The following is a 12,746-nucleotide window of genomic DNA, read 5'->3' as shown; positions in this document are numbered from 1 at the left end:
AATACTACTGCTTTATTCAAATAAACTCTCAGATATTTACAACACAATTATGTTAAGTTTTTGCATCAACTATTTAATTGGCGCTGCTTTCAGACCTGACAATCACATATGTACTGTGGGTACAGAAAAATCACCTGCTTCACTTGGTTTGTAATAGTTTCTAGGAGGAGTTGGTCCATCCCTGTCCCAGGGGTAGAAGCAACACTAATGAGTCTGTAGTTTCCTGGGCTTTCTTTTGGGCCCTTCTTGTAGATGTGTCTGACATTTGCCTTCTTCCAGCTATTAAAGATATCCTCGGATCTCCACAACTTTTAATTATAAATTTTAATAATATAGACAGTGGACCTGCAGCAATGTCAGCCACTTCCTCTCACAGTGGGGCAAATTTTGTCCAGGCACATAGACTCCTGGGGATACAGAATATAAACTCTTCTCTGTTAGCAATTCTCACAATATCATGACAGAACACCCTTCTTTTTCTACTGGGCCTAACATATAGAACATCCTCGTCCTAGTATGTTCATAACTCAGCAAATTTATTGTAACAGTAGGGTAAATTTAATGTTACCCTTTAAAAAATTATTCTCACTTTCCATAGAGTTGAGTACATAGGTATACTGCACATGCTCTATAAAAACAATATTAAATCAACATGAATGCGTCTCCAAATGTGATTTAGCAATTGAGAATCATGTTGAGTTGCCAGTACTTCCTGACAAACAAGCTTTCTGCATGCCTCAGGGGCTTGATTGTACTTGCAGAATACCAGAGTATAGTACATAACATTGAGAAAGTCTTCCCTAGCAGAAAAAAAAAGTAGGTTTGGGTTGGTTTTTTGGGATTTTTGGTTTAGCTTCTCCCCCCCCCTCCACAGCCCCATTTATAAAAGCATAATTGTTGAATTTATAACTACCAGACTGAGCTCTTCCTTCCACTAATATATGCCATCCACAGCACCCACCCTCTACACTCTCTGACCCAAAAGGATTCAGCATTGGCTGATGCAAATGGAATAGTTTTACTTTAAAGGAAAAAAAAAAAAAAATTGGCAGTCCTCTAAATGTCACAGAGGAAATTGATGGCATGTAGGAAAATAACCCTGTAGAGTAATGTTGAGCCAAGACTGTCTACCACATGTTGTATTCATTATAGCCTAAGTATAATAACAACATTTTTAATGAACTTTATCTCCCTGTGATGATACTGTGGAGGCATTATAACTACTAAAAGCCTTGTTTGCCCCATCTGGTTTCTGACATGTGCTCAGGCTGGAGTCTAATATTATCTCAGTGCTCTGATCCAGCACACATGGAGAAGGCTTCAGTATTAGGAAAATAGTTTTTAGCAGCTCATTTGTTCTTCTTTCCAGAACAAAGCTCATTTGTGAGACCCCCGGAAGAGTCAGTCATTCCAGAGGACAAGGAAGCCCCGCCCGGGCTCTTGTGCCACATCCATTCAAATCTTTGTGTTACTTCCAGCTGTCAGCTCTTGCGGAGGGGAAGAACACAACAGCTTCGGGATGCCTTGAAATTCAGCAGAAAGTGGTCTCAAGTCCAGGTCCTCAGCAGGGTATCACCAGAAGGAAAAAAAAAAAAAAAAAAGGTGTTACTTAATATCTTTCTGTGCTTTTTTTCCTGAAGCGGGTAGGAGATACTTCACCAAGGTACCTTCCTCAGAAAGGCAGATGCTACATATTCTCTGTTAGATGGAGCATGGAGCTTTCTGGGAACTGAGATGTAATGTGAGTTAACTTGCTTTCAGAGTAGTTTCCCAATAGCTCAAAAATATACATATCTCACGGGGAGGTTTTTGGTTTGGTGGGGTGTTTTTTTTGTTTTGTTTGGTGTTTTGTGGGTTTTTTTGGTTTTTTTTTTTTTGTTTGTTTTGTTTCTTTTGTTGGGGTTTTTTGTGGTTTTTTTTGTTAGGTTTGTTGTTGTTGTTGTTGTTGTTTTTGTTTTTTTTTTTTTCCTATTCTGAAAATTTGCGGGGGGGAAGAGTTTTGATACAAATTGCGATAAAGCCTGTGATCTCTCACTGACTCGCAGCAGGAGAAATCTTCCTAACCGATATTTACTGCCCAAATCTCAATGAATTAATGAATGTAGCCATTAAAAGAAACTGAACCCAAAGCGATTCACAAAGAACAACTACTCAGGCAACCTAAAAAAAAAAAAAAAAAAACAAAAAACTAAAAAACCAAAACCAAACCAAAACCGAACCACAACCAGCGCTCGGCATCCCCGCGCAGCCCCTCAGGAGGGGCCGGGAATGGCGCGGTCGCGGCTCCCCCTCAGGCCGGGGCGCGGCGGGGCCGGCCCGGAGCCTTCCCCCGGCCATGGCGGCGAGGGCGGGCCCGGAAGGGGAGCAGCCGCCGCCCGCCTCACTTCCCCGGCTGTCGGGCGGGGCGGCGGCGCGGCCAGCGGGCACCATGCTGCAGTTCTTGGTAAGGCTCTGGGCTCTGAGGCGCGGTGCCGCGCCGCCGCCATGGCACGGCACGGCACGGCGGGGCGGCTGCCCGGCTGAGGGGAAAGGGCGCGGTGTCCGGCCACCGCACGGCCCCGTGTTGTCCGGCCACAGCACGGCTCCGTGTTGTCCGGCCACCGCACGGCCCCGTGTCCGACCACCGCACGGCCCCGTGTTGTCCGGCCACCCCGCGGCCCCGTGTCCGGCCACCCCACGGTCCCTGTCAGCGGGGCGGCTGCGCCCGGTGTTGTCTCCCCGGCAGCGTCCCATCGTCGGGCGGCTTCCCTTCTCCCGCTCCTTCCCACCCGTCCCCCTTGTTCTCGCAGAACGGTGCCCTAAAGCTGCTCCGAAAATGGAGTTCCATGGCTTGTTTTTCCTCCAAGCACTGCTCTTAATTTGCCTTGGAGATTCTGCTAGCTCACGGTGATGCTCCCCTTGCTGCTCAAATTTCTTTGTGTAAGCATAAATGCCTCTCTCCTTTATAGTGACAGCAGGGGCGTCAGCCCTTGCCGTTTTGTACACCCTTAAAAGGGTTACCGCTGGAGATGTGGATTTTTATATGTGGAAATTAAAGGAAGGGACCACATTTCATTACTGCCCGAAGAACAGCAGAATTATTAGACTGAATATTAGACTTCATCTTTCGTTGGGGTAAGATAATGCAGCAGTGTTTCATAGCAGGTGTTGATACAGAGCAAAAAATGATGGCCTGTTGTAAATTGGGATAGTCTTTCCTGGTTTTATATAATAAATAAATAAATGAGGCCTATTTCTCATCCCAGCTTCATAATAACAAGTATGAAAGTCTTAGTCATTTCTGTAGCTGTTTATAATCTCCTCTGCACCCCAGTGGAAACCTTCAGTAAGGCTAAATATGGTTAGCCTCTCTCAGAGTTTCTGTGTTTATCAACTCTGCTGCTTTCTGCTAATGGGGATGTGGGGGTTTTTTTGCTTGTTTTGATTTGTTTTTGGTTTTTTTGTTTGTTTGTTTGTTTGGGGTTTTTTTGCTAGATGAAAATACTTTATAATAACAGCTTCTCATTAGTGTGTGACCGTTAGACAAAAGATATACTAATTCTGGGTTTCTTCCCTGCTTGGGTGTAGATTGGATGTTTGACCCTTGCTCTCCCCCGTTAGGGCTGTAGCAGAGAGATAAAGGAATAATCTCACAAACCTTGTGTTTTTGCAGTCCAGAGTTAAGCTTTAAATAAGCCATTTGTTTACAAAGCACCTTGAAATGCTGGGTGGAAATTGGAAGACCCTGAACCCTCCTCAGTCCTGTTGTTTTTAGTGAATATGTACATTTTCATTGGCTATGTGTTTTGTTTTCCATATAATTGAAGTCTTAAGTAGTGATTATTTTTTTCCCCCCACTGTTCGAATTGTCAGCTCTAAAAATAAATGTAACTGGGTGGATGCAGTGCTAGACTTTCCAATAAAGGAGTGCACTTTAAGGGAGTACTGATCTCAGTACTATCCCTACTGGGTAAGGATTGTCTCTCAACAGAATGTGCTGTGTATTGGAGAGGTTCAAGGGTAAAAGCTTAGAACACTGCTAATAAGCAAGGATCTGGTTTGTGCTTCCAGGTGGCTTTCCAGACCCTGCTAAAGATACAGGAAAGTCTCCTTTTCTAGAGTGATACTCTGAATCAGGAGGAATCACAGGTCTGGTTCTCATCAGTGCATTATTTGTTAGTATCTCCCAGAGTACCTACTTAGCTGATAATTGAAGCTACAAGAGCATATGATAACCAGGACAGTACACAAGGAATAATTCTTAAATTGTTAAAGCTAACTTTTAAAAAGTAGTTATAGGAATATAAGGGTATAATAAATATAAGGAATAGGACTGAAAATGGGTTTAAGAAAATACTGAAGTAATTTGCAGTCAGAGTTTATTTGACAGCTCTCAGCCAATTTTTAGCAGCCAGTGCTGCTTAGGGAGTGTGGATCACAGAAAAGATGAGCAGTGCTGCTTTGGGCCTGGAAAAAATGTCTGGTCAGTAAGTGCTAGCAAAGTTGTTTTGTGGACTGTGGTTTTATTTTTCTTTAAATAGTCTTATTTTGACAGCAGTGACCATGAACAATAACAATTTTTTGAGATAGAGCTGTCCTCAGCTGCTACAAAGAGTGTTTTGTCTACTAACAATGAAGGGAAGCACAATATTAGTAGTGTCTCCTTTCAAAATAGTTAAATGAACTTTCATGGTATAGGGCAGACTTATTTTGAAGAGTAGCAACAAAACTAAAATGTAGGATAATGAGCAGTTGCTGAATGAAAATCTCATCACCTGCCTTTGAAGAGAGGAATTTTTTTCACTCTAGAACTGTTCTAATTCTTGAGGATTTTCCTCAGCTGGCAGACAGGGTCTGGGCCAGAAACTGTGCTTGTGTTTTACTCTTGCTCTGATTCCAGAGTGCATTTTTTATGAACAGCCTTCATCAGCTATAAGTTTGCACAGTTGTCAGAAGAGGTTGTGCCCAGCTTCCAACCAACTGTACTGCCTTGGAGGAGCCCCTAGATCAGAGTGGATTTGGCTGAGAACTAATCTCTTGGGGTCAGAAGGGTTTGTCTGGAAGATGCCCAGCTGTTGCTTCAGAAGAGAAGAAACAGGTTTACATCAGTTGAAGTTCATATTGTGAAGTTTTTTGTTTGTTTGTTTTTTTATTTCATACTAAGACATGTCCCTTTCCAACACTGTGCACTGTTCTAGAGGGGTGTTGCTTTAGGCTTTCCCATCATGGACCAAGAGCTCTCTGATGTGTAGGTCCCTGCTGCTGTCTCCCCCATTTTTCTAGGAGTTTTAGTGCCTTTGTGGGTGTGTAGAGAGCCTTACAAGGATGAACACAGCTTGATCCAAATAGTCTTGGGGATGTGGATTGAATAACAAAACTGTGTGGTATTTTGGAAATGATGGCAAGGTGTTTCTGGTGAGGAAGATGGAGAAAACTGCACCTCTCTGGATGAAAGATGAGAAATTATGTAGGAGTGGAGTTGAAACTCATTAAATATCTCTTTGTGTATCTCTTTTAATGAGTTGAAACTCATTAAATATCTTGCAATTAAATAACTCATGCAATGTCTCTTTTTCCTTATTTTCGCCAATAAGCTTTTGATGGAAGGATGTTAACTCTTCTCCCTTTCTTCCTTTTTAGCTTGGTTTTACTCTTGGCAACGTGGTTGGGATGTATCTGGCTCAGAACTATGATGTGAGTATCTTGTTCTCAGAGGTAAATCTGTCCTGAACTGAAAATAAATTAGTTTTCCCTCAATTAGAGCTGAATCAGTCTTTATTTTGATGGTTTATGTTATTTGAATCAAATGCAGATCATGCTGACTTGAGTTACAGGAGAACTGAGACTTCTTCAGGAACAATTACCTTGCTGGGAGAGTGATCAGCCATTGGGACAGGCTGCACAGGGAAGTGCTGGAGTCACTATCCCTGGAGGTGTTCTAGGAATGACTGGACGTGGCACTTCATTCTCTGGTCTAGTTAACAAAGTGGTGATTGTTCAAAGGTTGGACTCTGTGATCTTGTAGGACTTTTCCAACCATAATTGAAAAAAAAAAAAAAAAAAAGGTGTAACCAAAACATCATCTGCGGTAGTGTAGTGCTTAAAGCCTAAACTTCTGTTCAGTCCTAGAGCCCAGCCTTCTACAGGCAAAGACAGGATAAACAGAAAAGGTTTATCAATTGCTCATGGATTTTACCAGCACAAAATACTGGTTTCCTGTCTCAGATAGCCTGTCTTCTTACAGTGTTCTCCACTCAGTATAACTGTTAATAAAAATCCTCAATGTATATGAAATGTTTTTCTTCTGGACCTGTAATGAAAATAAGTTTTGCCAGCTTTTTTTGTAAATGTGATACTTTCTCCTTCTTAAAAATTGCAGGTCAATAGACTTTTTTATTTCCTTCTTTTCTCACAGTGAGAAAAGAAAGAGAACTTTCTTTTTTTCAGTTCTCAGTTAGCAGTTTTCAATGTGAGAGGGCAGAGGAAAAAGATTTCAAGCTGAGCCTTCAAAATGTGCTTTTACTTTCTGCTGAGCCAGTAGAATCCCTTGTAAGAGCAGTGCCACTTCACTTACTGGCTAGAGGAGTTCACAACATTTAACATATAAATCTTTTAAAATTCTTAGGCAATCTGTATTAGCCTTAATAAAAAAATAAAGTTTTTGAGGCTTTGGTGGCATTTATGTTTTGCTTTCCTCTCATCTTCACTATTGAAGTCATCTTGCTTAAAAAAAACCCCAAACTTACATTTTGCTCTTTGTTTATGCACAGACTTGGGTGATTTTTCCTGTCAGTCCAGTAAAAGGACTAATGAAAGGCTGGTGTTTCTGTCTCATACATGTTTTACAGTGTTACAAAAATGTAGTCGTAAGAGTATATTTGGATGTATCAATATGTATCACAAGCATTGTATGGTGCTTTTCTGGCAGCACTGATAAAGTATTGCCACAAGAGGGGGACTCAGGCTTTTGATTTGCTGAAAGTAGTTCCCTGGAAATGCAGCACTGACTTGCAGGATGAACATGGAAATTTTACTGCTGTTGTTGATGATGATTGATTTGAGGTGACATTTACTATAAGCTTGTCATAATGAGGTCCTAATTCTGCAGCTGTACACACAAGTGCTCAGTAATAAGTACATGGAGGGTTCTGCTGACCGTGGCTCTTGGTCTAGTTTAAATGTCAGGTGTGTTACAGGCTGGGCTCTTAATTTCATTTGCTCCAACAGAGTGTAATTCTGAAAAGGAAGGTAAGAGGAACTTGTTACCAGTTCTGTGAGCCTCAGACCATTCAATAAGAGAACTGCATTCTGTTTGGATTAACTTCTGCTCTGTGGTCAGGTTACATATGAAGTAAAAACCCAGGATTTTTTTTTTTTCTTCACAGCTAAGAGTGGAAAATTTGCTTTAATTTTGTTTTAATCATACATTATTTTGTAAAATCATACATTATCACGTCCCAGTTTTAGCTGGTCATATTTTTTCTTTGCTATTAGGAGCTTCAGCTTTTTTTCCCTTTCAAGTTATCAAAATTTACTGTTGGATTATTTTATCAAAATTATTTTATTTGTAAGATAAAGCTGAAGATTTGGAGCTCACAAGCAGTAAATTGAATTTTCATTCAAGTGTTAAACTGCAAAAAGGTGCCAATTTGCAATGCAGTAGAATGCCTCAGTGAGGAATTTGATTTCCCACAAAATGAACCAGAAGAAATATTTCTTAATAAATTTCTTGAGAATATATTTGATGCTCTTGAACATCTCTTTTCTCTTGGGATATGACCAGTATAGTGCAATCTAATTTCCTCTTTGAAATCCTGTGCATCAGTGCTTAAATCTGCTTATTCTTGGCAGTGTGTCTTCTTTCAGTCAGGAAGCCAGACTGGTCATGCTGAATTTCCTGTAAGGTCATCCTTTTTCCTTCCTCCTGTTCCCATCACCACTGACTTATAGCCTTAATCTAAAGTATTTCCTGAAGCCTCATGTGAGGTGCTCTCATCTGCTGTTTGCTTGATACTGCTTAGATTTAATCTCTGTGCAAGGCAACAGATACTGAAATATCTTTTAAAAACCAGTTGAAACTTTATGGAATTTCTTGCTGTGTGTATGGTATTGTCTTTCCTGATAAAACTCACGTAGCCCCAGATTTTTTTGTTGTATGGGGTTTGATTGTTTTGTTTTGTCTTTAAAGATTCCTAACATTGCAAAGAAGCTGGAAGATTTTAAGAAGGATGTGGAAGCCAAGAAGAAACCTCCTAACGACAAGTCCTGAAGAGAAATGTTCCCCAGGTCAACTCTGTGTGTACACCAAGGATGCAATTTACCTTTCAGGCAGCAAAGGCCAAGTAGAGGGTTGGCATGGGAGGTTGCTCCACTCTTAGTTTCCTAGAACTGGAATATCCTTTTGAAAGGGTGGCTGTGAACTTTTCCTGGGACTGATTTTTAAGGGTTTCAGAATTTGGATTTGCAACTGATGCGTGACTGGATGGTATCATTTGTATTTTTCAGTATTTCTTTTCCTAATATTTTGTAACCTGTTTTTACCTGATCCAACTGGAGTGCTTTTGGTCCTGTTGCAATTGTAACCTCACACTTGATAATATCCTAGCTCTTAGAACAGCACAAAAGAAATTAAATGCATCAAGAAGTAACTTTCAGAGTTTCCTGTCATTTGTTGTGAGCAGTGGTTCTTCACTGTCCTTAAGCCACAAACACAAGCAAAGAAAAAGAGCAGCCATTAAAACCCCTGGTGTGTGAGATAACACACATCCATTGTAGAACTCTTGTCTTTTGCTTGAAACCATAATTCTGCAAAAATCCTGTTGTAAATTCTGAAAAAAAAAGTTGCAATTATTTGAATAGATGTCAATTTTATTAATTAAAGAATCTTATTAATTTTTTTTTTCCTTTAAAATGGAAGAGGTCTATCAACTCTGTAACATGGCTTAAATGGCAGAGTCCTCTTGACAGTTTTTTGCAGGACATGAAGAACACAGAAAAGTGCCAGGAAGATGTTCTTGCTCTTATTGAGAATGCCTGGTGATGAAGTGCTACAGCAAGCACAGAGAATGACCTCCATTTGTTCAGGCTCTAGATTAAAGCATACCTAGAGTGCTTCTCCATTAATGTTTTAATTAGGATGGGGATTGTGGCTTCAAAGCAGTTTGTCCTTCTACTGTGTTTTCATTCTCATCATAGGAAAGCCACATGGAGCATGTGGTCTGTATTCCCCTCAGAAGAGACTAAATCAGAAGATGTGCTTTGATCTCTAATGGGTGTTTAGACCATTAGAGAGGTCTAGGGGCACTCAGAAGGAAAAGAACCCAAGCTCTGGGCACTAAGTGTCTTGCTTTGTCAGTGAAATGTGCTGTTTGATACAAATATAGCATCAAAGCTTTAAAGTACAGAACTCTATGTACCCATTGTAATTTTTACTGTCTACCCAAAACCTTTAATTTTTGTTTCATGAGTGGACTGAGTTCAGGAGTTCTCACTGGATCACTAAGGACACACTTACAAAGTACCATATACCAAACATTTGTATCCTTTGCCAAAGTTTGATGGTGACAGAGTTCTTCCACAGGGCATTCCTGAACCAGAGGAAAGTATTCCTCATGCAAAGATTCTCCTTCTTAAGCAATACAAATATATATAAGGAATATTGCACCTGTAATTTTAAATCCTTCCTTTCACCTCTGCCCTGAAATGTGTAGCTGACATAAAAGCTTTCAGTCTTTGCAGAGGGTTATTTGAGAAGTTTAAAAGCCAGCTCAAGTCAGACAATCTTAGTAGTGTGCAACCGATTTTCTCCACAGGAAACACTCCAAGAAACTCTGACAGGGAGAAATGGTTGTACCAGCTGAACCCAACTACCAGAAGCCCTGTGGTAGCAGCATGTGTGGAAGATACCCAGAGAGATTTCCATTACCTTCAGACCTGACTGAAAGAATTTCTGCCATGCCCAGAAATGTTTCCCTAGACTGATAGTGCTGTACAGCTGTTTTGATGTTTTCATGAACATGATGAACTTAAGTTTCCTCCAACTTCCTCTCCCTCCCCTCCCTTTTCTATTCTACAGCGTTGAAAAACACTGTCTCCAACCCATTCATTTTTCTTTGCTTGTCATGTAAAATTATATTAGTGTTTAAAATTGGATTATTTCTTTGCTCAAACATACTTTATGTTCTTCCCTTTCTTTACATGGTCATGAGAAGTGAAATAATGTTCAAAATCTCTGTATTTGTTGCCAAACGGGCCAGTTACTCTGAAAGTGTTTTTGGAGCTGACTCCTCAGCTAAGCATTCCAAGCAGATGTTAGAATTCTTTTTTTTTTTTTTTTAATCATATTAGTAAGTGAAAAGCTGCAACTGTAATGCTGTGGAAACAATATATGCTCATTAATATTAAAGACAATAATATTAAAGTGTTTGACACTGTTGGCAACACTTTCCATTTTAGCTGGAAATGAAAAAAACCCAAGCTGGGTTTTTTCCTCTCACATAATAAACTGTAAATCTGGATAACATAACACAGCTGATGTGGACTTTGCAACTTCTGTCTAACACATTTTACCTCGCCTGAGGTTGTCCTAGGTGATCCTAAAATTTGACCTTATCTTTCAGAGGGCAGAGGGTGAGCACAGATTGTGAGTGCTTGATGCAGGTCTTGCATCTGGTGGCTCAGAATGCCTTGGATGCTCTGGTGTGATAGCAGGGCACAAAAGGTGGATGCTCCATGAAATTACCTAGGAGCAAGTTTCCCACTTAACATGGACTCTGTGAATGTCCATTTCAAATGCCTATGTGGATAGCTAAAATTGCCAGCTAAAATATGCAGGCTTCCTTCCTTTCCTGAAAACAGTTGTGTTCATGTATTGATGCTTTTGAGACATATTCTGGAACTGAAGGTTCAAGGAAAAATGGGAGGAAAGGAAAATGAGCCACTGACAGACTTCTAAAACATTTACTGTGGGTTGACAGTATTATCTTGTGTTGAAAAATGCTGCCCTAAGGCTCTTCTGCCATTAAACAGTCAAGGGTTAATAAAATAAACAGAAAGCCAGACAGCAATGCTAATTATTAGCTTATTGGGTGCCAGAACCAAATAATGTTGGTGGATGCACCTCACAGAACTTCACTACATGAATGTTCATTGGTTTTACACCCCAAAACCACAGCCCACTGCCTCATGCTTCTGCCTGGTGGCACATGGCAGTGACGAGTGCCAGCAGCTGTGAATGTGGAAGTGTGCCAAGAGCACCAAAACAGGAGAAACAGTCTGTTGGGGAAAGTCCTTGCCTGAGTCCACTCCAAATGCCTCTGTACCAATCTTGTGAGACACAAGCTAAGCCAGAACCTTCTGGAAATGTTTCTGAAGAAATATTGTTTGAGATGTGTAAGAGCACCAAGGCATTTCATTTACCTCCTGCTATTGCTGTTCTTACTGAAGAGCATTGCTGGGCATCCTGTTTGATTTGTGAGTAATCCCAGGTCTCCCTGAGGCTGGCTGGAATGCCAGCTGCTGGTCTCTCACAAATGAAAATATCCCATGTTCATATCCCTTGGGAAATCTCTGGGATAGCAAGGTGTGGTGGGAGCTGCACAGAGCTGAGAGATCAGCATTAGGAGGACAGAGAGTGATTTGTTGCTGAGCAGCAAAGCAATTGGAAAATGCTGGTGGGTGAAGCATGAAGTGAAAAGGATTAGAAGATGAGTGCAAGTGAAAGGTGCAGAGCAGCTAAAGCCCTGGGAAGAAAGCAAGCCAGAAAGTTTCTTGGCAGGGGGAAAATGGCCAAAAGTAACTTAAGGCACTGTGAACAAAGAGATGTTCTGCTTGCTGTGTGTAGGGACAAAATTGTTGGTATTGCAGACATCCCCACCCACTGTAGTGCTTGTCCTGGAGGAAGTTGCCTCCAGGTGCCAGATGTTGGTGAACACACATTGCAGCCCCTTCCTCTCCTGCTCCTGGGGCTTCAGGATGGAGCTCCTGTCAGGGGAGGTCAGAGTGCCTCTGCCTTGAGCACCATTTTGGGGTCCATGTTCAGAGCAGCTCCTGCTGGGGAGCAGGGAAACACCCTGAGGATGGGGGGGCTCTGCATGGCAGAGGATGCCCTGAGCTTGGTGTGCTGGAGTGCAGCAGAGCAGCAGGCTCGGGGTGAGGGGGACAGGTGAGGTGAGAGAAGAGTTGAAAAGGTGAGGCCAAGGTCTTGTTTTATGCATCGGGGATACTTTAAGTGACTGATGCACAGAAACGCTTTGCTATTCAAAATGAAATCTACAGGAACTACCAGGAATAGCGATTGTTTTGCTAAAGGAAGCAGCTTCCTGCTTTTGGAACAAGGACTAAGACATGCTTTTTGGTTTTTTCCCATATTTCTCCCTTCTGCCAGCCTAAGACCTTTTATTGTACCTGTTTATTTCCAGGATGAGTCTGTGGGATTCCTCTGTTGAGACAGAAGCAGCAAACCAAAACCTCCTGCTGTCTCAACACTGCTTCTCTAAGGTTTTGGGTGGGTTATGGGTGAAATATATCCAATTTGTATGCTCATGGAGCACCAGAATGTGCAGTTGTGAATAATTTATTTTATTGACATTTTATTTTTGCAGAATACATTCACATCTAGAGAGCCTAGATTAAAAGTGGAAAGCATAAAAATTCATTAAAAGTGTATGTGTGATTACATGAGATTCAATCATTCTAATATACAGCTTAAATGTATTGAAATGAAAGAAATTATTAAAAGCTGGACATAATACATGAGAAGACTTAAT

General features: G+C 41.1%; 1 protein-coding gene across 1 annotated transcript; it reads left to right on the top strand.

Moving 5' to 3' along the window:
* The first annotated feature begins 1,720 nt into the window (after positions 1-1,720).
* On the top strand, positions 1,721-9,500 carry STMP1 (short transmembrane mitochondrial protein 1). The gene is made up of 3 exons (XM_084206335.1): positions 1,721-2,443; positions 5,620-5,673; positions 8,168-9,500. The coding sequence occupies exons 1-3, from the start codon at positions 2,336-2,338 to the stop codon at positions 8,246-8,248; spliced, it is 243 nt and encodes an 80-aa protein (XP_084062461.1). The 5' UTR covers positions 1,721-2,335; the 3' UTR covers positions 8,249-9,500.
* Positions 9,501-12,746: the final 3,246 nt, after the last annotated feature.

This window comes from Fringilla coelebs (assembly GCF_963513975.1).
Source record: "Fringilla coelebs genome assembly, chromosome: 5".
NCBI lineage: Eukaryota > Metazoa > Chordata > Aves > Passeriformes > Fringillidae > Fringilla > Fringilla coelebs.
Note: the sequence above shows the minus strand (reverse complement) of the source record. Positions and strands in the feature narration are given on the sequence as shown.